General features: G+C 26.5%; 2 protein-coding genes across 2 annotated transcripts; both read right to left on the minus strand.

The window, feature by feature from the left end:
• Window positions 1-17,870: 17,870 nt before the first annotated feature.
• Window positions 17,871-18,643, minus strand: Phum_PHUM001790 (GTP-binding nuclear protein RAN1, putative; the record flags this gene model as incomplete). Its single annotated transcript, XM_002422529.1, has 3 exons — window positions 17,871-18,121; window positions 18,199-18,418; window positions 18,518-18,643. 3 exons carry the CDS (start codon window positions 18,641-18,643, stop codon window positions 17,871-17,873), a joined length of 597 nt encoding a protein of 198 aa, XP_002422574.1.
• A 2,765-nt stretch (window positions 18,644-21,408) lies between these two features.
• Phum_PHUM001800 (uncharacterized protein) lies at window positions 21,409-21,801 on the minus strand (the record flags this gene model as incomplete). The annotated part of the gene is made up of 2 exons (XM_002422530.1): window positions 21,409-21,525; window positions 21,607-21,801. The coding sequence occupies 2 exons, from the start codon at window positions 21,799-21,801 to the stop codon at window positions 21,409-21,411; spliced, it is 312 nt and encodes a 103-aa protein (XP_002422575.1).
• Between the last annotated feature and the right edge of the window lie 2,873 nt (window positions 21,802-24,674).

Consider the following 24,674-nt stretch of genomic DNA (forward strand, 5'->3'; position numbering starts at 1 on the left):
GAGAGAGAGAGAGTGAGAGAGAGAGATATATATATATATAATTGAATAAACTTTTTTTTTTTTAACTAAACAAAAAAAAATATCATTCAGTAATTAAATTAATAATTTCTTTTTTTTTTAAATGGTTTCTCTTTATTTATTAAAGTTTTTACGTTAATTTAATAGGTTCGTACCTGATTCTAAAAAAAAATTTAATTAATCTTTATTTTTGTATTTTGGAAACTGGACAAAAAAAAAAGTAATTTTTTTTTGTAACCGGTTTAATTATTTTTTTATTTATTTTCTTTAGGTTTTTATTTTTTTTCCCGCTTACACGACTGGAGATTTTTTTTTTATTTTAATGGGGGGGGGGGAAGGGAAAGGAAGGGGCCTTAACGCAAACATATTTCTTTTCCTGTTTCGGTTACAACCGAAAAAAAACCGCTACCTGACTACTAAAAGTGAATAATTTTCATTTTTTTTTACCCTTTGAATCGTATTTTATTTTTTTTTATTTTTCGGAAAATGGGCTCAAGGTAAACCTTAAAAAAAAAAATTTTTTTGGAAAATTCCTGTGGGGGGGTGTTTTTTTTTTTTTTTTTATTAATTAATGACCATTTTTTAGGTATTTAAACTTAATTGAATTATATAAAATATTGATTGTAAATATAAATTGTTCTTTCTTTTTTTTTTAAACAATAAATATATTTCTAACGGTCTCCCCTGCCCCCCCCAAAAAAAATTTAAAATTTAAATAATATACAAACAAAATATATTGGAAATTGGTTTATTTAAACATCATTATTTTTTTTTTCGCACGGCCCAATACGGTCCTGAAATATAAAGTCAAAGCTAAGGGGAGAGTAGTGGGGGTGGAAGGAAAAGAGGCCGAGTAAAAAAAAAAAAGGCAAGTGAGAAAGAGAGAGAGAGAGAGAGAGAGTAGAGAGTAACTCCTTTCATTTTTATGATAACTTTTTAAAAAATAAATTTATGAGAAGAAATTTTGGATGCGCGATTACAGGATTCAATTTCCCGAGGCTCTTTAATTTATGGCACTGGGTTCTCTCACTTCTCCTCAAGTAATGGATTTTTTATTTAGAAAATTTTAGTAATAAAAAGTAAAAAAAAAAAGGAAAGGAAGGGAAAGGAAGGAAAGGAAAGGGAAAGGAAAAGGAAAGCGTGAAAAACCGCGAAGCTCAGCATTTTATTTACCACCTCGACATATTGTCAAATGACGAATTCCGCGGTTTTTTTTTTTTCCACTTCTTATAACTTATATAATTTATTACGATGTTAAAATTAAAGTTAGTTTTTTACATATAAATTCATCATAGGATATTCACCTGCGTCTTTACGTTTAAAGGTAAAAAATTCTTTCGCCGACGCCTCCCCTACAGCGAATGAGAGAGAGAGAGAGCGGGGGAAAAGGTCAAAAATTTATTTATAATGTTTATTTATTGATCAAAAAATATAAGAGAAATTATAAATTATTATAATGGCTGTACTACAATTTTTGACACGATGGAAAAGCTCTCTCTCTCTTTCACTTTCGTAATAAATGTAACATTGGTGGGTGGGTGTAGCATAATACCTTGAAGACTTTGAGTAAAAGATTAAGTAAGAATAGGTGTAAAAAAGGTGAAAACATGAGTGAGAGAGAGAGAGAGAGAGAGAGAAAACAGGATTACAAACGTGAATTATTCTCAGACGAAACTTATTTTATATTCTCTTTTATTTTCTAAGATGGGGAGAGAAAAAAAATTTTTTTTTTTTTTTGTTGAGTTTTGACGGGAAAACATTTAACACATTTGACGCCGGCTTTTAAGGATTTATACATTTTCAAAAATGATAAGGCGCCGTTTGATCCCCTTACAACAAAAAAGTTTTTCACAAAAAAAACAGAAAAGGGTTAAATGAAAGCGTGAAAAAAATTTCGTGCCAATTAATTAATTAATTATTATTATTATTATTACGTCTAATACGATTTTAGACTTCGATAATATGTCAATCATTATTTCTTTTTTTCCCCCCCCCCTTCTAATTAAATCTTTGAAAAATGGGAAACGATTTAAACCTTAAAAAAAAAAAAAGAAATAAGAAGAAAAAGAAAGAAAGAAGGAAAAACAGTAAAAGTAAATAGAACAAACGAATAAAAAAAATAAATAAATAAATAAAGGAAATAAAAATTGAAAAAGAAAAGAAAAAAAAAGAAAAGAAAAGAAAAAATAAAAATGGAAAAGGTTACCGTAAAGGCTGTTTTGCCTAATAACGAATAAAAGGCAGTTAAATTTAATATAAATCAGATGAAACGGATTATATTCAAAAGGGAAAAAAAAAATCTCAGGTTTCTATCGAATAAAACTAAATATTTATAGGATTTTTTTTTCAAGCATAAGTTATGTATCAAACCAGAAGCGAAACATAATTTATCAATAACGTTGGCAAATAGGAGAGAAAGAGAGAGAGAGAGAGAGACTGGATTTCGTTTTTTCAAAATCTCAAACCTAAAATAAAAAACAAGTCAATAACTGCCATAAATTTTTTACTTTATATATAAAAAATTTTTTTTTCTTTTCAATCGGAAGAAGGAGAGAAGAAGAAACAGGAACAAGAGCAGCAGAAGGAGCAGCAACAGCAGAAACAACATAAACCTTCGATTCTTTTTGCAAATGCGCCGAAGAATATTTTTTTTTTTTTTTTATGTTTCATCCTTTTTCCTTTTTTTTTTTTTTTTTACTTCGATGCCTTTTCTAAATCGTTTCGATATTTATATACATATATATTTTCTTTTTTTTTTATAAAATTTATTCCAAATTGATTCGTAACGAATTATTTTTATTTTTTTCCATAACAATTAAATCTTTTTTTTTTTAAAAAAAATGGCGTCGTTTTATTTATTATTTTTCAGGTAAAAAAAAATATCGAAACGTGTCAATTTTTTTTTTTTTTTGATTTAAAAACAAAATTTGAATATTCAATAATTTAATTTTTTTTCTGTTTGTTCATTTCTCGAAATAATCTCAATTACAAAAATTGAATATTAATAATAATAATAATGAATAAAAATGTCAAAAAACATGTAAGCGGATATGAAGGGAGGGGGGAGGGGGGAAAAAGAGAGAGAAACATAATCCTTTTAAAGATTTAAATCGTGTAGGTAAGAAGGGAAAAGAGAAAGAGAAGTATGAAATTCCAATGGAAAACTCTTTAAATATTGTTTATGTAAATAGGATGAGACGTCAGTCTGTAAAACCATAATGTCGACGTCTGCTTACATTAATACTTTTAAATATAAGAGACATCCATTAAGAATTTTTTAATATCCCATCATCATCTAAGTCCAGCCTAACCGTTCCCGAGTAACCGTCGTCCACATCCTAATGGGATGATTATTTTTCAAAACGTTCGGATGAACCACCGGGAAAGAACAAAAAATTAAAATAGAAAAATAAATAAAAATCCTTCCTCTTTTTTCTTTAAAAAACTCCTATCTACGCGTTTGCTCAACATGAGCGAAGCATTCATTTAAAGTTTGTTTTATTGTACGAAACGTAAGAAGAACCTGGTTGGTAATTTGTTTAACGTGAAGTGTCAAAGTCTATTAACGAGAAATTTTTTACTTTTTTTTCACTTTTTAATTTTTTTTCTTTTTAAAATAAAATGATAATTGCATTTTCTTGGCCTTCTCGTGACAGTGAGTAGTGCTGACGTCACGTCCCGGAAAAGCTCTTCCTCGTGAAGGTGCTCACAAGTTATTTAATTACAGAAATGTCCGGTTTCGTCCACTGCTTCAAGCACATTAACTATTTTCTTATTTTATAATCTTTTACAGGAAAAAAAAAAAAACCTTTTCCCATGCATATATGTTTTAAAAATGGGGATTTCTGGGGATTTCCCGAGAACTTTTGTTTATGACCGCATTGTAATTTACTCCCGGTCCGGTTATTTTCTTTTTCTCCTTTTGTTTTAAAAAAAAAAAAAATTATTTTTATTCATATTTACAAAAAAAATAAAATAAAAGTTAGGAATCGTAATTATGTTAATGGAAATTTTTTTTTTCCTTATTAAAAAAAGAAAATTTTCCTTATTTAATTTTCTTTAGGTTAATATTTCGATCGAGTTAATATAGGAAAAATGTTAATAATGATTTTTTAAAATTTTTTATTCGTTATTATTATCATTTTTATTTTATTCCTTCCAGTTCTCTGCCCTCCCTCATCTCTTCCTTTCTCTCTCCCCCTCTCTCTCTCTCTCACTCCCATTTAAAATAAAATAAAAGGAATAAATAATAAATTGGCAAGTGAAAAGTTTCGAATTTAAGTATTAAATAAAAACATGTATCTGAAAATTTCCACGACATTAAACTTTCAAAGTAATAATTACGGCTTTAATCTCACGAGTAAAGAATATAAATCAGAAATTCAATTTGACGTTTACTCTCCGCCCCCCCCCCAAAAAAAAAAAAAAAATTAATCACCGAATTATATTTAAAATATTTTACGAAAAAAAAAAAATTATTATTATTATTATTATTATTATTACTATTATTATTACTTTTTCTTTCTTCTAAATAGTCAAATTTTCTTTTTTCTGTTTCACTTGTTAATTAATTCCCCAAACTTGGGGGGGTATTTTTTTTTTTTAAATTTAAGCAAAAAAGAAGAAGAAAAATAATAATAAATGAAATTTAAATTTTAAAAAAATTATTTTTAATAATAATAATAATAATAATGCATTTTAAAATAAAAGAAAGTAAGTGGAAAATAGCGCTGACCTTAAAATTTTAAGCTCTTTCTCTCTCCCTCGCTGTCTCCCCTCTCTCTGTCTCTCTCTCTCTCTCGCTCTTCCCTCTCTCTCTATCTGAAAACATAAAATGTTTTACATACAATTATTTTTCTTAAAATTATTTAAGCAGTAAAACAGCAAACAACAGCATTTTATTAAATAACCCTATTTAAATTTTTTTTTTTTAATGAAAAAATTTTCTTTTTTTTTAAAAAAAAAAAATTATTATTATTACGTATATATTTATTATATTTTATGAATAATTATAATTAAGTAAAGTTTTTACAGTAGAAAGAGGTGGAGAGAGAAGGGAGAGAAGGGAGAGGGGGGAAGGAGGAGAGAGTAAAATGGATAAATAAAAAATAAGTAAGCAAAAGATAAAAATGAAATGAAACGAGGGGGTATATAGAGAGAGTGAGAGAGAGACAATGCGTTTGAGAGGATGGTAAAGATAGAGAGAGAGAGAGAGAGAGAGAGAGGACGAAAAGCAATAAAATTAAAAATTCAACGTCAGAAATAAATCTCCTAGTTGACATAAAAGACAAAAAAACACAAAACTTTTCATCGAGAATGAGAAAATCTAATTGAAACTTTGTTAATTAAGCACAAAGAAAATGTCTAACTGGATCTTAATGAGATATGCAAATGGCAACATCGCAACGGCTAAAAAAAAAACACCAACGCCACCACCACCACCGCCACCCTTAAAAAAAAAAAAAAATTCTCGTTCTTATTTACTGTTTCAACCTTCATCCTAGAGATTTCATTTGGCTCCAGTATCATCACATTACTTTTTTTTCGGGGGGGTGGGGAGAGGGAGGTCTCTTAGTTTATAAACTTTTTTTAATCAACAACAACAACAGCATAAAAAACTTTTGATTTAATTATAATAATAATAATAATATTATTTTTGTAAAAATATTAAGGTTCGATACGATAACCTTTTACGTACCTGAAAATTTTAAATAAATTATTAATTTTTTTTTCTTCTGCTTTAAAAAAAAAAATTATTCCCATTCACACAATATCAAAAAATGGCGTCTTTGAATTTTTCTTTTTTTTTATTAAGAAAATGTAAAAGGAAATAAAAAAAAATAGAAGTTAAGTTTCAAGCAATAATTCAATACAAAAAAAAAGCAGTAAAATAAAAAAAATTAGTCATTAAAAAAAGTTTTCCCATAGAATTTTCTAGAAGAAACGGTCAAGCGGTCATGAATCAATCAAACGTTTCCTGTTTCTGTTATTTCCAAAAAGGAAGAAAGAAGGGACACACGGATTTGAAAAATATGCGGTTATGCGGAATGAGTTTTATATATATATATAAAAAATGATAATAATGATGATGATAATAATAATAATAATAATAATAATAATAATAATAATATGGCAAAAGGTTAACATGTAAAAGTTGATTATCTGATATGAGATACTGTTTTGGCAAGAAAATTGAAAACGAATAAGGCGAGGACATCGTTATCTTGTTCCGCACAAGTAACTCTCTTAGTATCGGATGTTGGTCTCTATAAATCTGAATTATTGTTGGAAAAACATGAGAACTTCCGGTTCTCACTAGTTAACTTTTCATCTGTTTCTATATATATATTTTATTAAAAAATAAAATCTATTGTATTAATAATAATAATGATGATAATGATAAACTTAAACAAATTTTATTTATTTAACCAAGAAAAAAAAAGAAAGGAGGCTATCTCTTTCCTCCCCTCGCCCCATCCCACCGTAACTTTTATTTAATTAATAATAATAATAATTTCTTTTCTTTTTTTGTGAAATTTACCGCCGTCGTTATAAGAATTATTATTATTATTATTAAGTTTTTTAAATGGAGAAAAAAAATAAGTGGTATTTTCGGTGTCCTAGGAGACAATTATTAATTTACGATTCTGATTCTCGTTTTTTTTAAGTGTTTTTTGCGTTTAAAATATTGTTAATCGTGCGTGGGGGCGTGTGCCCCAAGACGGGGGGAAAACTAAAGTTAAAAAATACTTTCTATTCTCTAAGAGAGATAGGGGGAAAGGATAAGGTTGAAAGGGAAAAGGGGAGGAGTTTTTTGTTAGTTTTTTGTGTATATATAACGAAGAATAAAAAGGCAGCATTGGAAAAAATAATATGAGTCTCAAGAGTGATAAGAATTTATGAAAACGACACGAGAGATCCAACCGGCATGAGATATAATAATTTTCTAAAAAAAAAAAAAAAAAATTTTTTTTTTTAATTGCCTCGGTGAGAATTAGTCTTTTGAAATTGTTCCCTTTTCGAGGATAATCAACGACGAATAAAGAAAATACGACCATCATAAAAATGATTTAAGGAGGAAAAGGTAAAACGAGGAAAACGGCGTCAGCAAAACCCGATTTTCTAATAAAAAATAAAAGGCGGTGGGAGGTCTCGAGGAAAAAGGAAAAAAAGGGGTAGAGGTAGGGAAAAGGGGAAAATGGCGGAAGTAGAAGAAGAAGAGGGGGAAGAGGGGGTAGGGAAGGAAAAAGGAACGAATTTTATGTTATGACAGTTTTAAACTCTTTAATTATTCCAATCAATAAATTTATTGCTTTATTGTTATTGTTTTCTTATGTCGACGGCATTTTCCTCTTTTTTTTTTTTTTTTTCGTTCGTTCGATTGGTAAAACCGATCGTTGTGTGTGTGTAATTTTTAAAAACGAAAATCATTATTATTATTATTATTATTATTATTATTATTAATTTTTTTACGACGACGTTTTTATAAAAATAAATAATTAAAATAAAAATAAATGAAAATATTTTTTTTAAATGGGCTCGACGAATGGAACGAAACAAAAAAAAGAATTACCGAGTGGTGGTGGGGGACGAGGGGGAGGAGGAGGGAAAAGGGGGTAAAAAAAGAAAAGGATGAAGGGATGAGAGAATCCGAGGGCAAAACTCTAGGGCACAAGGGTTGTAATAATTGCGATAAAAGCTTAAGAAACACATATATCTCCCCCTATTAAAATTCAAGACTGTTTACGTCTGTCCCGTTTTTTCTTTTTTTTTTTTTTTTTTTACTTTAATTTATATCTAAGCAATTAAACATAAATCAATTTGCACGAAAATCGTTTAAAACTGGAAACTGGAAACTGGAAAAAAAAGGAAAATAAAAAAAAATGAAATGTTTTTTTCCAGAAAAATAATAAGAAAAAAGAAAAAAGGAGAAAACTTAGATAATCAACTCAATGTTTATTCTATTTGGTGATTTATTATGTAAAAAGTTAACATTGTCTTCGATTTGTCCTACAAACTCTCTTTCTCTCTCTCTCTCTCTCTCTTATTTAAATTTTATTTAATCGTTTAAATTTATGTAAAAATTCATTTTATTTTTAACTTACTCATGTCAACTTTTTTTTTTTTTTTTTTATTAAACGACAAATACAATAAATTCGATCGGGTTTCGAATCGATGTTTTTTATTGTTTAAAAAAAAGAAGGAAAATGTCGAAAGATAACCAAAATAGTTTTTTTTTTTTTTTTATAGTTAAAAAAATAAATTTATAATTTAAAATAACCGGTAAAAGGGAAAAAGATTTTATTTAACCGAGTTTAAATTTACAACGACATTCACCGAAACCTTTGATACCGACCTTAAATCTGTACGATGATGATGATGATGATTATTATCTAAATGTTTTAAATCTCATAACCTATCCTGGTCTTACTCTAAATCTGCAAGATATCATCATTAAAAAAAAAAAAATTGGATTTCGATGTAGAGACGGATGACGATGGTTCAAAACCTATTTTTCTTCCTTCTTAAAAAAGGAAAAATGAGTTTGATAGGGAAGGGAAGGAGGGAGGGTGGGATTTGATCGTCTTTTTTTAAATTAATTTTTTCATTCGTCGTAAAAACCGTTAAAAAAGAAGTAGAAAATATACACAAAAAGGGAAACATTTTGATAAGAATAGGGGTTGTTATACTTTATATATATATGAAATTTTAGAGAAGATAGAATCTTTTTTTTTTTTTTTTTTCTATTTTGGTAACCCTGATATTGTAAAAGTGACGCATATAAAGTTTGTACGTGTTCAAGGGTTGAATCCTGACGACGCCTTACCTCGTGAATGATGGCCTCTCTTAGTTGGAAACTAACCCATTTGAATGCATGCCTGTCCGTCATACGAATATATATATATATATTTATGTAAATTCAAACGTAAGAATGTACTTTTTCCCTAAGTTTCTTATACGTATTTAAGGGTCTTCTTATAATTTTATAAAAGTTTTCAAAACGTTTTTTTATAAAATAATTTAAAACCTCATTTAAATTTTTAAATAGGAAAAAACATTTTATGTTAAAAAAAAAAAAAACTTTTCGTTATGTTTTCATACCGAAAAAATGTTTTTTTTTTTTTTTAACGGAATAGTTTTATGTCCTTTTCGGAAAAAAAAAAAATTTTCCTTTTTTTTCCTTTTTTTTTCCTTTTTTTTATTGTTTTACTTATTTTGAATGGTTAAAATTTGTAAATTTGATACTTTTTTTCTTTTTTAACATGAATTTATATCATCCTGGAAAATATTTATACATACGTCGAATGATTTTATGCAAATTTTTTTTTTAAAATGGCGACGACAAAATGGCCGAATTATTTTTAAAAAATATTAAAAAAAATGAAAATAATTAAAAACGGATCGATTTTAACATTCTATTAGATTGATTTTTCTTTTTTATAAAAATGACATCACGAAACGACAAACAACAAACAGAAACACCTGATTAATTTAAGTAAGTTTAAAAAAAAAAAATTAAAAAAATTTATACAAAGTCGACGAAACATTTGAGAAATAATAATAATAATAATAAAATAATTTAATTTATTTATAATTTACTTCACGTTTAAAGAGTTCTGCATCTGAATTACCCTCCCTTGGCCCAACTAAAATCTACAGAAAAGAAAAGAAAAAGGAAAAGCTTTTTAAAAACATGAACGCCATAAATTTAAAAAAAAAAAAAAAAAAAATCGTTTCAAAAAATATTTTCACATGGCAAACGTTTAAACAGACGCGGCGAGTAATTCCAGAAATAAAAAGAAAATTTTTTTCGTAATAACCGGAAGAAAAAGGGAAAAGAAGAAGAAAATGTAAAAGAAAATTTTAGGCAAAAAATTTAAAGTAGATCATCTTAGAATTCGGATTGGTAAAAGAAAAGCTTTCGGTTTAAAATGAGATTGTAAATCGTCATAAAAGTGTCAGTAGAGATGACGTGACAGCTGGGGTCGACGGGGAACCAGTAGAGAAAGGCTAATTAAACGGAGAATTTATTGTTGATGAGAGATCCCCGGGTTGTTCGCGTTTTCAGTTATAGTAGTTTCGTTACCGAAGAGAGGAAAAAAGGGAAAAACGTTCAATTACTTTTTATAACCCATTTTCCTCGCTTTCGAAGATTACTGTACACCTTTTCATATTCCTAAATCATCATTTTGTGTTTTGTTTCTAATGTATTAGATTGTTTTTTATTAGAGTGATTCGAGAACCGAATCCGGAGTCTTTTAAACGCTATAATTGTTGTTTTTGGCAGATTTATTTATTACTTTCCCCAAATGAACAAAAAAAAAAAAAAAAGAAAAACCTTTTATGAAAAAGGAAAAAAAAAACATTTTTTTCCCTTCTCCCTCTTTTTTTTTTTTTTTTTTCGTTCCTTTTACTTTAATGGTTTTGCATGAGAGTAATAAAAAAAAAAATAACGTGAAATCGTTCGTATTTTCGATATGCAACTTTTCAATTAAATAATCCAAAACAAAAGAAAACCAAAAAAAAACAAAAAAATTTAATTTCGCAAATGAAAAGTTTAAAAATTTTCTTTTATATAAAAATGGCGGCTTCCATAAACTTTTTTTAAAAAGAATTGATTAGAGAGAGAAAGAGAGAGTATTATTCAAACGTTTAAAAAATCAGGTGATAAAAAGTATTGATTTTATAAAATTAAAAAAAAATAAGAAACAAGAAGAAAGATGGAAGGTTCTAAAGAAGGGGGAGAGGGGGAGGAGAGGGAAAAGAGAATAAATAAATGACAGGTTTGGTGATGGTAGAAAATGTTGAGGAGAATGGAAAAACGTTAAAAACAAAAGAGGGAAAATAAAAAAAAAAAAGGAAAAAAAAAGTGGAAGAAGAAAATGAAGAAGAAAGAACGTGGAATGAAGAAGAGAGGAAGGGGTAGTGGTAGAAGATGAAAGGAGCAAGGGGTAAAAGCCCTGCATACAAATGGCCTACTTGCAAATCTCGGTGTTTTAGTGATACCCTGACGCATTTCTTGATATTTATTGTTATGAAGGAGCTTTTCTTCCTACCACAACTTAAAGCTTTTCCACCGTTCCAATCATTATTATAAAAAAAAAGGTTTTTTCCCTTTTCTTCTTTTCCCCCTCCCTTCCTCCCTCCCTCCCGAAAAAACCTTTTTTTCTGTCTTTTTTTAATATTACAAAAAAAAAAAAAAAACTCGTTATTCCCTCGGAATAATTAATAAAAATTATTTTTATCAATTTTTTTTTTTAGGGGTTTTTTTTTACCTACCCTCCCCCTATTTCATCCCCCTTCCCCTCCTCTCCCTGTTCAAAAAAACAAAAAGACAAAAAAAAAAATTTGCCGTTGCTGCGCAGTTTAAATTTTAAAAGAAAAAAACTAAAAAAAAAACTAAAAAAAAATTATTTAAAATTGTGACGTCATCGTTTGTATCCCTTCCTTCCCTCTTCCTCTTCCTCCTCCTCCTCTACTCCTCCACCCCCTTTACCCTATCGCCTTGTAAAAAAAAAAAAAAAAAAAAAAATTTGGAAAAAAAAAGTTTTTTTACCTAATTTAGTATAATTTAAAATCATGTCAAATTTTTACCGGAAATATCCGACTATTATTATCTTTATTTCCGTTTTGAGTATTTATTGATTTTTCTTTTTCCTCCTTTTTTTTCTCTTTTTTTTTTCTGGAAAAAAAAAAAAAAAAAAAAATTTTCCACGACGTGATTGACGACGACGACTATCTTTACATATCTTGGAAAAGGCCACCCTTTATTATTATTATTATTATTATTGTTTTCCCTGCTTGAACATCCCCTAAACTCTTCACGATGAACGACGACCGACCGACGATTTCCATCAACTTTTTTTTTCCCTCCCTTCCCTCCCTCCCTTTTTTCCTTCACCCTTCTTAAAACAGATTTCTATGCTAATTTCATTTTACCTTTGTTTGACGGTACGCGCACACTCAATACTTTTTCTTATTTTTTTCCCTCTTTGACGTTTTCCCCCTCCGCTTCCCTCCCCCTCCCTCCGGATCGCTTTACGTTTAGTGTGTCATTTTTTTTTTGTTTTTAATAATTTAAAGAAATCGAATCGTATGATATAAATCGTGGAGGCATTCATAGTTTGATAATATTCTCAAAGGAAAGTTTTTGTTTTTGTTTTTTTTTTTTTTCATTTTAAGAATTTAACTTTACGTTTAAGCTTAAGGGGGTATTTGAATGTAATAAATTATATATAAAAAAAAAATATACGAAATCGTAAATTTATTTTTGCGGTTAAAAATTGTGCAAGGCGAATGAGAAGAACGGAAAACTGCTCATTACGCACACACGCACACACACACACACACACACACACACACCTTATATTTTATAACTTTAATTCGTGTTTAAATAAAAATTTCTTTTTTTTTTTACATAACTTATTATTATTCGGTGTGAAAATATTTACAGACGACGTTAGAACCGACATGTTACACAATTTAAAAAAGAGAAGAAAGAGGAAAACAAAATTTAAAAACGGGTTTAGGGGGGGAGAAAAACCGTTTAAACGTAATCGTTCAAATATATGGCGAATATCGTTTGTGTGGGAAATGATAAAAAAAAATAATTTAAAAGGATTAAAAACCTGGGGGGAGGAGGGTGCGAGTATGGATGAGAGAGAGAGAGAGAGAGATTTCAATGGTAAATAAATAGAAATTATACGTGAGGTTTCATCAAATTGTCAGGAGCGACATAACCAATCAGTTGTGTAACCATGAGCTTGAAAATGTTATGTCTGGTGCTTTACGAACCACTTGTTGATTCTCACACTCTTTTCAACACAGTTTTCTGACATTTCCAAAACATTTCCTCATTCTTCATGTCAGGAGTCAACACACAGACAGACAGACAAACAGACTGGTGGAATAAATCTCGACGGAAAAAGCACATTTTCCACGGGAAAATTCTAGAGAGCTTTTAAATCTTGTTGATATGTTGTTCACTTTTCACACAATCTGACGTGTGTAAACGTAACGTTTTAATAATTTTTTTTTTAACTTTTTATTATCATTATTATTATTATCACTTTTTTTTCCTTTCTCTCTCTCTGTCTCCCCCTCCTCCCCCAATCAATTATTTATCGATTCGATAACGAGTTTTATTTTTAAAAAAATTTTTTTTTTTTTTACTTATATTTGTCGCAAAAATATGAATTCATAAAGAAAAAAAAAAACTAATTAACGTGTCAGAAGAAGAAAAAGAAAAAAAAAGTAATAAAATAAATAAAAATGGTATAATAAAATAAAAATTCAGAGAAGAGAAAAAAAAAATGGCGTCGCGAGTAAGTAAGTAAAAGAAGAAGAAGAAAGAAAAAAAAATAATAATAATAAAAATAAAATTTTAGTGAAAAAAAAAAAAAGAATTGAGAAGAAAGGCGGTGGGAAAGGGGGGCGGGAAAGAGAAGGGGAGGCGGGAAAGGAGGCGGGATGTTAAAGGGAGGGCGTTAATTGATAGCATTTTCACTGGAATAGCCAATTAATTCCAGAAAAAAAAACTCATTTTTTTTTTTTCTATAAATGAAAAATCTCATTGACTTTTTTTTTTCTTTTTTCTTCTTTTCTTTTATTTGTTTTTTTTAAATATTTATTATTATTATTATTATTAAAGTTAAACGACGGATGCGTTTTCGATCTGTTTCGTCTGTGATTAAACAACAACAGGGAAAATTTATGTAGAAAAAAAATTATTATTATTATGGAATCTTAGTTAAAAGTTTATCTTTTAAGAATAACAAAGGAAAGAAAAAAAAAAAAAAAGGTTTAAAGAATTAAATAAAAACAAAAAAAAAAAATTTTATTTTTTTTTTGAGCAAATAAGGGAAAGAAAATGCCTATAATTCGTCTCCGAGACGGAAATGTTAATCTCCTTTTTATAATTCAACTGAAATAAGTAAAGAAAAAAAAAAAGCAGAAGACAAAAAAAAAAAAAAAGAAAATTAAAATTCATTCAGTTTTGTTAAGAGAGAGAGAAAAAAAAAAGAAAGTTTATCAGACTACTCGAAACGATTTCGTTTTCATAACTTTTCCAATTTTTTTTTTTTTTTTTTTTTTTATTAAATTAGCGTTGCCAACCAAACAAACAAACAAAAAAAATTTTTTTTCTACTCTCCTTCCTCCCCCTCCGCCACACACAAAAAAAAATTTTTCTCGTATTTTGTTTTTATGCGTAAATACGTGCGCCCTCCATTTTCTTTCTCTCTCTCTCTATTTTTACTCCGCCATTTTTTTTTGTCATTTAGTCATCCTCACTATTAAATTCAAAATCACATTATCAAACATCTATCATTCGTTTTATAAAAAAAAAAAAAGACCGAAAACGGTAGAAGGAAATGAAATATACAAAGAATTACAGTAATTTAGTTTCTTCACCCTAAAGAATTGTGAATTTTATAACTTTTTTCTCCTCCTCTCCTTTCCCCTATCCCCCACTCTCTCCCCTTCCCTCTCCCCGAAAGCTTCATTTACACTATATGTAATAAATTTTCATTATCACCATCGCCCGCCATCATTGTATTCTGCTTTCTGCTTTTTATATTAAATTTACTATAATTCAGTATCATTTCTACTTCTTTTTATGCTTTTTTCGGTTTTAATAATGATAATAATAATAATAATAATAATATTTCTCGTCACAAACAAACAAAAAAATTAATTAAAATTCAGGTACGAGAAAAAAAAAATAACAATAATATAAATTTGCACCTTTAAATTTAAACGAATTAAAAAAAATTATTATTATTATTTTTTATTATCATCATCATCATCATCGTCATCGTAGTCATCTTCGTTTTTATTATTATTATTATTATTATTATTTTTCGTGCACGAAAAAATTCGCGTTGCGAAAGAAAATTTTTTTCCCCGTGTTATCTCATTAAAAAAAAAAAAAAAAATTTTCTGTTGCGAGATTTAAGTTAAAACTGTTATCAAAAGCTCCATCTTACAGCATCCCCGTAACAAACAAAACAACTCTTCTGTAGTTAGTCTCACTGTTTCACCCTCTCTCTCTCTCTCTCTCTCTCTGATGATATGACGTTTTTTTTTAAATGCATAAAACTGTTTTACCTTTCCATTTTTCTTTACAATCGTCATCATAGAAAAAATTTTTTTAATCGATTCATGACGTCCTAATCGGAAACGGAAATGAGAGTTTGATGACGTAATCGGTCCGTTATAATTATTATAATCGATACGTGATTCGATTTGAATTAGAATCGTCGTAGAAATTTTAAACCGAACGGTAATATGCATAATGAAAATATTAAAAAAAAAAAAGTTTTCCTCATGACGACGACGACGACGACGACACGTTATATTGAGAATTTTCCCTAATTTACGATTGGTAATTAAAGGGGTAAACCGCTCCCGCCGCCATTCGACCTCCTGTAAGACCATACATTTGACGTCCTCCTCACTCATATATATATCTTTAACTTTTATTATTGCCGTTTTCATACCGACCCAAACGAAACTCTCTACCGAAATCCCTCTTAAAAAAAAAAAAAAAAAGGAAAAACTTATCTTTTTTAATTAGTTTTTCTTTTTTTTTTCTCTCTCTCTCTCTCACAAAATAAAACAATAATAATAATAATAATTATAAATAATATTCTATCGATTAAATAAATAAATTAAAAAGTATTATTAAGAGACGATAAGAGAAAAATAAAAAAAAAATATTTATAAAATTTTACCTCTTCTTAGTTATAGATAGTCAAATATCGTTAAGACTAATAATAATTTTTACGGTACATAAATCATCATTATGAAAGAGAGAGAGAGCGAAAGAGAGAGAGAAAACAAAGATATTAAAGAAAATTTAAGTTTTTTGATCGCTATATATATATTTCTCTGACATGATTCCGTAAAAGTTTTTTTATAAAAAAAATTTGTAAAAAAAAAAAAGAAATTTTTGATCTTTAAGAGGAAAAAGTTTTTTACTTCTTCTAGAAAAATCGATTTGATTTATGTTAAAATTAGTTAACTCATTTGGAAAAAAAAATATCTTATCGTGTTAAATGCCTTTTATTTATGTTTTAACAAATTATCAAGTTTTTTTAAAATTATCGATCAATTATATTGTATTTAGCTTTTGGATAATTTTGTTTTTTTAAAATAAAATAAAAAAAAGTTTTTCTTTTTACCCTTTTTTTCTTATTTCAAATTTACTCTACTCTCTTCCTCCTTCTTCCATATACTTTCCCCTCCCCCCTCTGCCCTTTTTCCGCCATTTTCTCTCGATTTCTTTAACTCTTTTCCTTTTTTTTCCTTTTTTAGATTTAATAAAGTAAGAGTTAAAGATTTTCGTATCAGTTTTGAAAAAAGTTTAAATTTTTAAACTTTTTTTTTTAAATGACAATTAAAATTTCATTTATTATTATTATTATTATCATTATCGTCGTCGTTGTCGTCGTCGTCTTCCTAAAATTTTTTTGTTCCCCCTATTTTAATAATTTTTATCAATAATTTATTTTAGTAAAAATAATTATATCGATTTTATTATCAGGTATGAGAGTAAAGAGAGAGAGAGAGAGCAAAGCTAATACAATTATTAATATTAATATTATTATTATTATTATTATTTGTTTACACGAGTACGAGAGGTTACAAAATGGGAAAAGACAAACAAACAAAACAATTAAATAAATAATTAATTAATATTAAAGCTTTCTCATAGATTTATTAATTTTTTTTTTTTTGTACATTTTATTTATATCATTTTATTATTATTATTATTATTATTATTATTATTAAAAAGCAAATAATCATTAATAATAATGATGATGATGATAATAATAATCGAATTAATGTTATTTATAATTATTATTATTAGTAAAAACGTATCGATCGAATTTATTTAATAGTTTAATAAATTATTTTTTATTTAAAATTTTTATTTACTTTATGACATGATTAATAATAATAATATTTTTTCGAATTTACTCTTTAATAAATAAATAATATTTTATTAATAGATAAATAAAAATATACCGACGTTAATTATTGTTAAATAAATAATAATAAGAATTAGTTGTGATTATCGTAACCGCAAATTCGGATCAACTTAAATAAATAAATAAATGAAAATTTATTAAAAAAGTAAAATTCGGAAAAACTTCAGAATTATTATTATTATCAAGCATTCGGTGAGTTTGACATAATTAAAAAATTATTACTATTATTATTATTATTAATTTATTAATTGTTATTGTAATTAGTAAAAAAGAAAAAAGAAAATTTTTTTTAAAATGAAAACTAAGGCAAATCGATAGCTTACGAAAATGGTCTCCAACTTTATTTATTTATTTATTTATTTATTATTATTATTATTATTATTATTATTATTAGCCAAATTAATAAATAAATTTTCTTGATTACGTGTTAATAAGCTTTAATTTATTTTTAAATAAATCAATTAAATAATTTTTTTTTGTTTTATTTTTATTTATTTAAATTAAAATTTCCAGTCTTTCAAAAATTTTTAGTTATAAATTTATTTCTTATTATTTATAAATTATTATACACATTTATTTAATTATTTATTTATTTATTTATTTAATTTGTATTTATTTAATAAATAAAACAATTGTTTAATAACGTTTTTAGATATGCTAATGATAAATAATTTAACATTATTAATTAATTGTTATTAAAAAATAAAAATAGTGCGACAAATGATATCGATCTCAAATTGATTTTGATATTTTCTCCCGTAATTAATTTTAAATTAATTATAAACTAAAAAATGATAATAATAATGATGATGATGATGATGATGATTAAAATAATGTAAAAAAAAAAAATAAAATGAATCAAGTATTGCAAGGTGGGCATTGAGTTTTTTGAGATTGTTCTCGAACATATTCTTTAACGTTAAAACCCGTTTCGTCTGGATTTTTAGTTTTTCTCGATTTTAATTCTCTCGCAATTGCAATGAATGCCAAATCCACGTTTAAACCGGTTTTCGCCGATGTTTCCATGAATGCGACATCATATTCTTTGGCTAACCTTTCGCCATCTTCTTTTCTAATAACTCTGTTCGCGCTACAATCGGCTTTGTTACCTATAATAATTCAAGAACTAAAGATTTTTCCAAAAAAAAGAAAGAAAAATTTTGGTGTACGAATTGTTTATTATTACCCAAAAGCATGATAACAACATCTTCCTGTGCGTAATCTCTTATTTCACCCAACCAAGCTCTTATATTATCAAAACTTGTTTTATTAGTGACGTCATAAAGAAGAAGTAAAGCGTGAGCATCTCTATAGTAAGCATGAGTGACACTCCTAAATCTTTCCTGACCGGCAGTATCCCAAATTTGTAATTTAACTTTCGTGTCATCAACCGTAACTATTTTATTCTGTAACAAAATTATTTCATTCGATTATTATTTTTTATATATTCGTATTTTAACTTTCGAGTCCGGTTGGTTTCTGCCACGTCATTCCCAAAATCTTACCCTAAAATCAATACCGACGGTCGATATAAAATTTCCTGATAAAAATTGACCGTCTCTAAACCTGATAAGAAGACACGTTTTTCCAACTCCCGAATCTCCTAGAAGCATTACCTGTAAATTCCCCATTCCAACTACAATTTTCCTATATTTTTATAATAATAATGATAATGATAATGATAATAATCAAACCTTTCCGACGATCGAACCAGGATCGGATACTTCAAAAGGTTTTCTCAAATTAGGATTATCGTCGATAACTTTAGCCGTGCAATTACCATTCGAATGAAAACTCCTTCTCGACCAATTAATATTTGTTAAACTTTTTTTCCTAGATAATTGTCTACTGCTTTCGGACGACATTTTTTTTTTTTTTTTTAAATCATTCGATATATAAATTATTTATTGTAATAATAATGATAATGATAAAATAAACGTGGCGGAAGTTTTACAATTGTAATTTTTTCCCATTTTAAAAAAATTTTTTTATTACGTCACTTATCGTTTATTCCACACATTTGCTATTAAACAAACGTAAAAAAAAAATAATAATAATAATAATAATAATGATATTTATTAATTAAATTTTTTTTAAAAAAAAACTTTGAAGTGTAAAAAAATTTTCACCGAAATGGAAAAAATCGTTTTTTTTTTTTTTTTTTACGTAAAAAAAATTTAATCAACCGTTAAATTCGTTAGTTTTTTCTGATAAACCTCATTATTATTATTATTATTTCAAACATTTTTACAATTAGTTTGAGTATTAACGATAAATATTACGCGTTGAAAAAAAAAAAATTCAAATTCAGGCACGTGGCATAAAAAAAAAAAAAAAATTAAATAAAAAATAATTTTTAAACCGTCCTGCGCATGTAACAAAAGGTAGTAATAAAAAAAAAAAAAATTTTTTTTCTTTTTTAATTCGTTTGTCGTTTATTAATTAATTGCGTTATAAAATAATTAAGTTATTATTATTATTATTATTATTATTATTATTATTATTTTATTACAACGTTGACGTCGAACGATCGAATTCACTTTATAAAAACGCTAACGAAAAATTTTATAAAATTATTTTTTTTTTTATTTATCCGACATTTTTCCGTTTCGTTATAACAATTTAAAACCGAATCTAATGATTTTTTAAAATTATATTATCAATACGAAATAAAAAAAAAACACCTGTTTAATCGTGGCAATTTAACGTTTAACGTGTCACAAGACAACTAAACAAAAAAAAAAATTGTTTTTTTGCGATAAAACAAATAAAATAATATATTACGTCACGATGTCATTACTCCCGTTTGATTTCCGTTTCGGTAAAAAAATTTTTTTTTATTTCTCACAGCACGAAAAAAAAATTTAAAGAGCCCCCCAAAAAAAAAAAATTCCTATATTTTCCTCCTCGTTTCTTCCTTTCTACCTCCCTTCCTTCCTCTTCTCCCCTTAAAAACACTTTAATTAAAGACAAAAATAGTAAAAAAAAATTTAATAAAGAAAAAATAAATTTTCCAAACGAATTTAAATTTTAAAAAAACCCTAATTTTTTTTTTTTTTTATTGTTTCTCGGTACTTTACGCGTATAGGTATTGACCGTCAAACTCAGTTGTTCTTAACTGAGTACAAAATTAGAAGAATGGTTGTTACCACAGCAACGAATACGCCATTTTCCATCTTTTACAACCATTTTTTTACAAAGAGATTTTCCACTATTTTAAACCGTTGTTCTAATTATGTTATTTCATCGATCCTGTCATCAATGTTTTTACATTGTCTCGATAACATTTCCTCTCACGTCGAAACAAAATTTCCTCAACTTTTTTCCTACATCCTCCATTTTATTATTTTTTTCTTACTCGAATTTTTTTTTTTAAGGCTACTTTTAAAAACGACATAACTTCATTATTCGAGTTGTATAAATTAAAACGAGTAGTAAAAAAAATAGAGAGTAACCATCGTGAAAATAAAATGAATTTTTTTTAAAAACCAACAGAAAAATGTAAGGCTTTGAATGCGTGTCCGTGTAATTTTACAAAGAGTTGAATCAACAGGTGGGATTACTTTTTACTCTCTCATATAATATTTCACAAGAGTGTGTTCGTGAATGAACGAATGAATGAAACAAAAAGTTTCATTATTACAAATTTTACAATGAAAAAAAAAAAAACCGCCTTTTGCTCTCTTTACTTTCCATTTTTTTTTTTGTTTCATTTATTATCTGCTTGATAAGTTTTTTTTTTTCTATTAAATATTAATAATGATATTATAATGAGTTTAATGAGCGTGATCGATACACTGCACTGCATAAAAAATATATCAAAGTTTCAAAAAAAAAAAAAAGAATTTATAGATAAATTACCCCCCTTAATATTTTAAAATAGTTTATTTTTAATTTTGTTAAGTACGACATTTTGCATAGTTTTGTATTGTCAGGCGCTTTTTTTAAAATTCAATTTAATCCGATTAAGTTTTTTTTATTAAATAAAATATTTGATGATTATTCGTTTAAAAACGATTCGATACGTTATTTTTGTACAAAATTAATTTATCGCGAAGAAGAATGGTTTTTTTTTTTGAGGGAACGCGTACCGAAAATAGAATCGAAATTTCGTATCGATCTGATTTTAAAGTGTTAAAATTTTAATCATCAAACCTTACAATAAATAGTTTGTTTTTGTCTCAATGTTTGAATTGAAAAAAATATGTGTTGGTTTTGTTACGATTGGTATACACACATTGAAGAGAAAAACAACAAAAATCTCATGTGCAAATAAAAACACAAAATGAATCATAAAAAAAAGAGAGAAAAACATTTGATGTTTTGTGCAATGGCAACCCATATATGTATCCCGATTTGAATTTAAACAACAACGAAATAAATAAAATTGAATTATTCATACCATAAATCCTATTCCCACAGTGGCAGCAAAATTTCCTCCCTTAAATTTTCCAGTATCGAATTGCACGAGTAAAGAAGTTTTTCCAACACCGCTATCACCTAATAAAATCGTCTAGAAAAAAAAATTATTTAAATTATTCTAATAGTATATTATATGCTGCGCCATAATAGAATTTTCTAAAACATTTCTCACTTTGTGTGCGATTTCTTCGGTATGAGTTTTAGTTTCGAAAAGTTCTTTTGGAGGTTGATAATCTTTATAACCGGTAGGAGATGGAGTTCTATGAGTTGTGTTGGCCAAAACATTTAATCCTTTTCCAGAATATGAATTACCACCTGCTTCATCCATTTCAAAAACATCATCGGACATGCTGTCATCCGCAATCATATCTATTATTATCATTTAATAAAAAAAAAAAGGTATCATCATCAACCGAACAATGTGCCGCGTAACAAAATAATAATAATAATTTTTTTTTTTTGTTTTTAAAAGAATTTTCCATTTTCTCACCTATAATTTAATCATATGATAATTGATAAAAATAATCAAGATTCCATCTGGAACATTTTTATTCTTTGTAATTACCACGAAATTACTCTTGATTCATTTATAATATAATCTTCGAACCTTTTTCTTCTCTTTTTTTAATACGTGATGGTTTTTTATAATATTATTTATTATAATCACGTTTTACAGATGATAAATAACCCCTACATAAATAATAAATAATTCTACAATTATTAATAATTAATTCATAAAAAAAAAAAAAAAAATTATTTTGTCACCAACCAAAGTTTAATCCACACAATATTTATATCGAATAAAATAAATGTATATACTTTTATATTATTATATAATTTATCGCGTTGCAATTAAATAAAATAATAATAATAATAATAAATAATTTAAAAATTCAATAACAATTTAAAACAGTTCGCAACTGACACTTTTTTTTTTTTTTTAGTGATAAGAAACGCAGTATTGTAAGTTTACAACGGTAATTATTATCTACATAAAGTTAAAAATAACTAAAAAGGGTTTCCGTTTATTAAAAAAAAATAGGTTAAGTGTTTACTTACATGGCGTATTCCAGATAAAAAAAAAAAAAAAACAAGAAAGAAATTTCTAGATGTTAATAAGTTGAAGAATATGCATTATTATTTTATACGTATACGATTTATCACATTTTTTTTTTTTTTGAATTTTATATTGTTTTTATGTTAATATAAAAAAATATTTGTTGAATGATGATGATGATGATGGTTTAATCTATAAAATATCAAAGAATGTAACAGATCAATGAAAACAAGTGGAAAGCGCATGATCGTGGGGGGGGAAAATTCCTGTTGGATTTTTAAAATTTTCCTTAAAGATTACAACGATTGGTGTAAAAGATTGATTTCTTTAAAGTTTTTTCACCAATTCATTATTTTCTTTTGTACCTAAAAATAAATTTATTATTTAATAATATCAAATTAAACAAACAAACAAACAAACAAACGATTCGATGTTAAGATGTTAAGAAAACGATTGACGAAAAAAAAAACAAATTTTTATTTATAAAAAGTGTAAAAATATCGTGAGAAATGATATATATTTCGAATTTTTTTTTTTTTTTATTCAACCTAATTTTTATTTAATATTTTTTTAAAAATTTTGTCACCCCTTTAAGGGAGAAACACCAGGTGTGGTTGTGTGTGTGTGAGAGAACCACCCCAATCGACACACACACACACACGCACATACTCAAAATTTTATTTTGTTAAAAATTAGGTTAAAAATTTACAAAAGGTTTTTTTTTTTTTAAAAAAAAATCGAATTTGTTTCGTATTTACTTTTAATATTTTTTTAATAATAATAATAATAAAATTTATCAAGGCGGTTTGGCGGTTTAAATGTTTTTAAATTTAAAGTTTTCTTAAGATATAAAAAAAGAAAAGGATCGTCGTCATGTTTTAAAAAAAAAAAACTATCCTTTTTTTTTGTCAATAACCCACCACTTTAAAAATTTTTATTCATTCAACTAAAACCCTTTGCATTATTAATAAATAATAATAATTATTATTATTATTATTATTTTAAACAATACTTTTAAAATAGGTTAAATGTTACTATTCAAAAAAATAATAATAATAATTTAAGCATTGTCTAAATGTTTTTTTTTAATACTTGAAAACAATCAAGTATGAATCTTTACTTTGTAGAAACAAAAAAAAAGAACTGACAAGTTATTATTATTATTATTATTATTATAAAAAACCGGGTAAAGATTAGCAAAAAAAAAAAAAAAAGATGACAGTTAGTAACTGTAACGAGAAAAAAATAAAAGAAGGTACAAATGATCTCATTTGAATGAATCTAAGAAGAAAGTTTTTATAACAATTTAATTTTTAAATTTAACAATAGAATCAAAAAGTTGCCCATTCAATCTCTTCCCCCCCCTCCCCACGGGGCCCCATAATTTATTCGAATAAAGATCTTTCGATAAAGATTTGTGACAAAAAAATTTTTTTTTTTTGATGTACGTACAATAAGGATTAATAACAAATAAAAAGGTATTTTTTTTTTTTTTTATAATAATTGCGTGATCAAAATACCTGTTTAAACAAAAAAAAAAAAAAAATTGAGATAGATGGGAAAATGATTTGGGGTAGCTTCTCACTTATCCCGTTCAATGTTCCTTTTTTTTTTTTTTTGATTATGTTTGTATCACATCATTGTTTGTTTGTATCTTTTTTCTTTAGTCCCATCCATCCCATGATAAAAAAAAAAAAAAATTTTTATGAATTTTTTTTCATTATCCTGTTGTAAATTTAATGGTTAATTAATTTATGGGATTTATGTTGTTAACCGCATCATTTATTAAACATTCATCTCATCATCATCATCATCATCATCATCATATGTCAATATTTTATTCATTCCTATAAAAAAATTATCATCATCTGTGTAATTAGGTCAAATTTTTAAAAACCATTTTTGTTTATTATTATTATTCGTTTTTAATTTTTCGAAATGTCGATTAAGGTTTCATTTTTTAAACCTTAAATATTGTAAAGGATTACCTTCGCATAAACTCGTAAATTAATAAATGCAAGGCCAAAATGACGATAAGCAGGTGATTTGAAAGCTGGATTGTGTTCAGAAATATAAAGAGGCCAAGATTTGAACAACAACAACAACAACAACAACAACCATCTGCCTCGACGTTGACCGGTTTTTTTTTTTAAATGAGGAACGAACGCAATAGAAAAACAACG

The sequence above is a fragment of the Pediculus humanus genome, genomic scaffold (genome assembly GCF_000006295.1).
Source record: "Pediculus humanus corporis 1103172107360 genomic scaffold, whole genome shotgun sequence".
Taxonomy (NCBI): Eukaryota; Metazoa; Arthropoda; class Insecta; order Psocodea; family Pediculidae; genus Pediculus; species Pediculus humanus.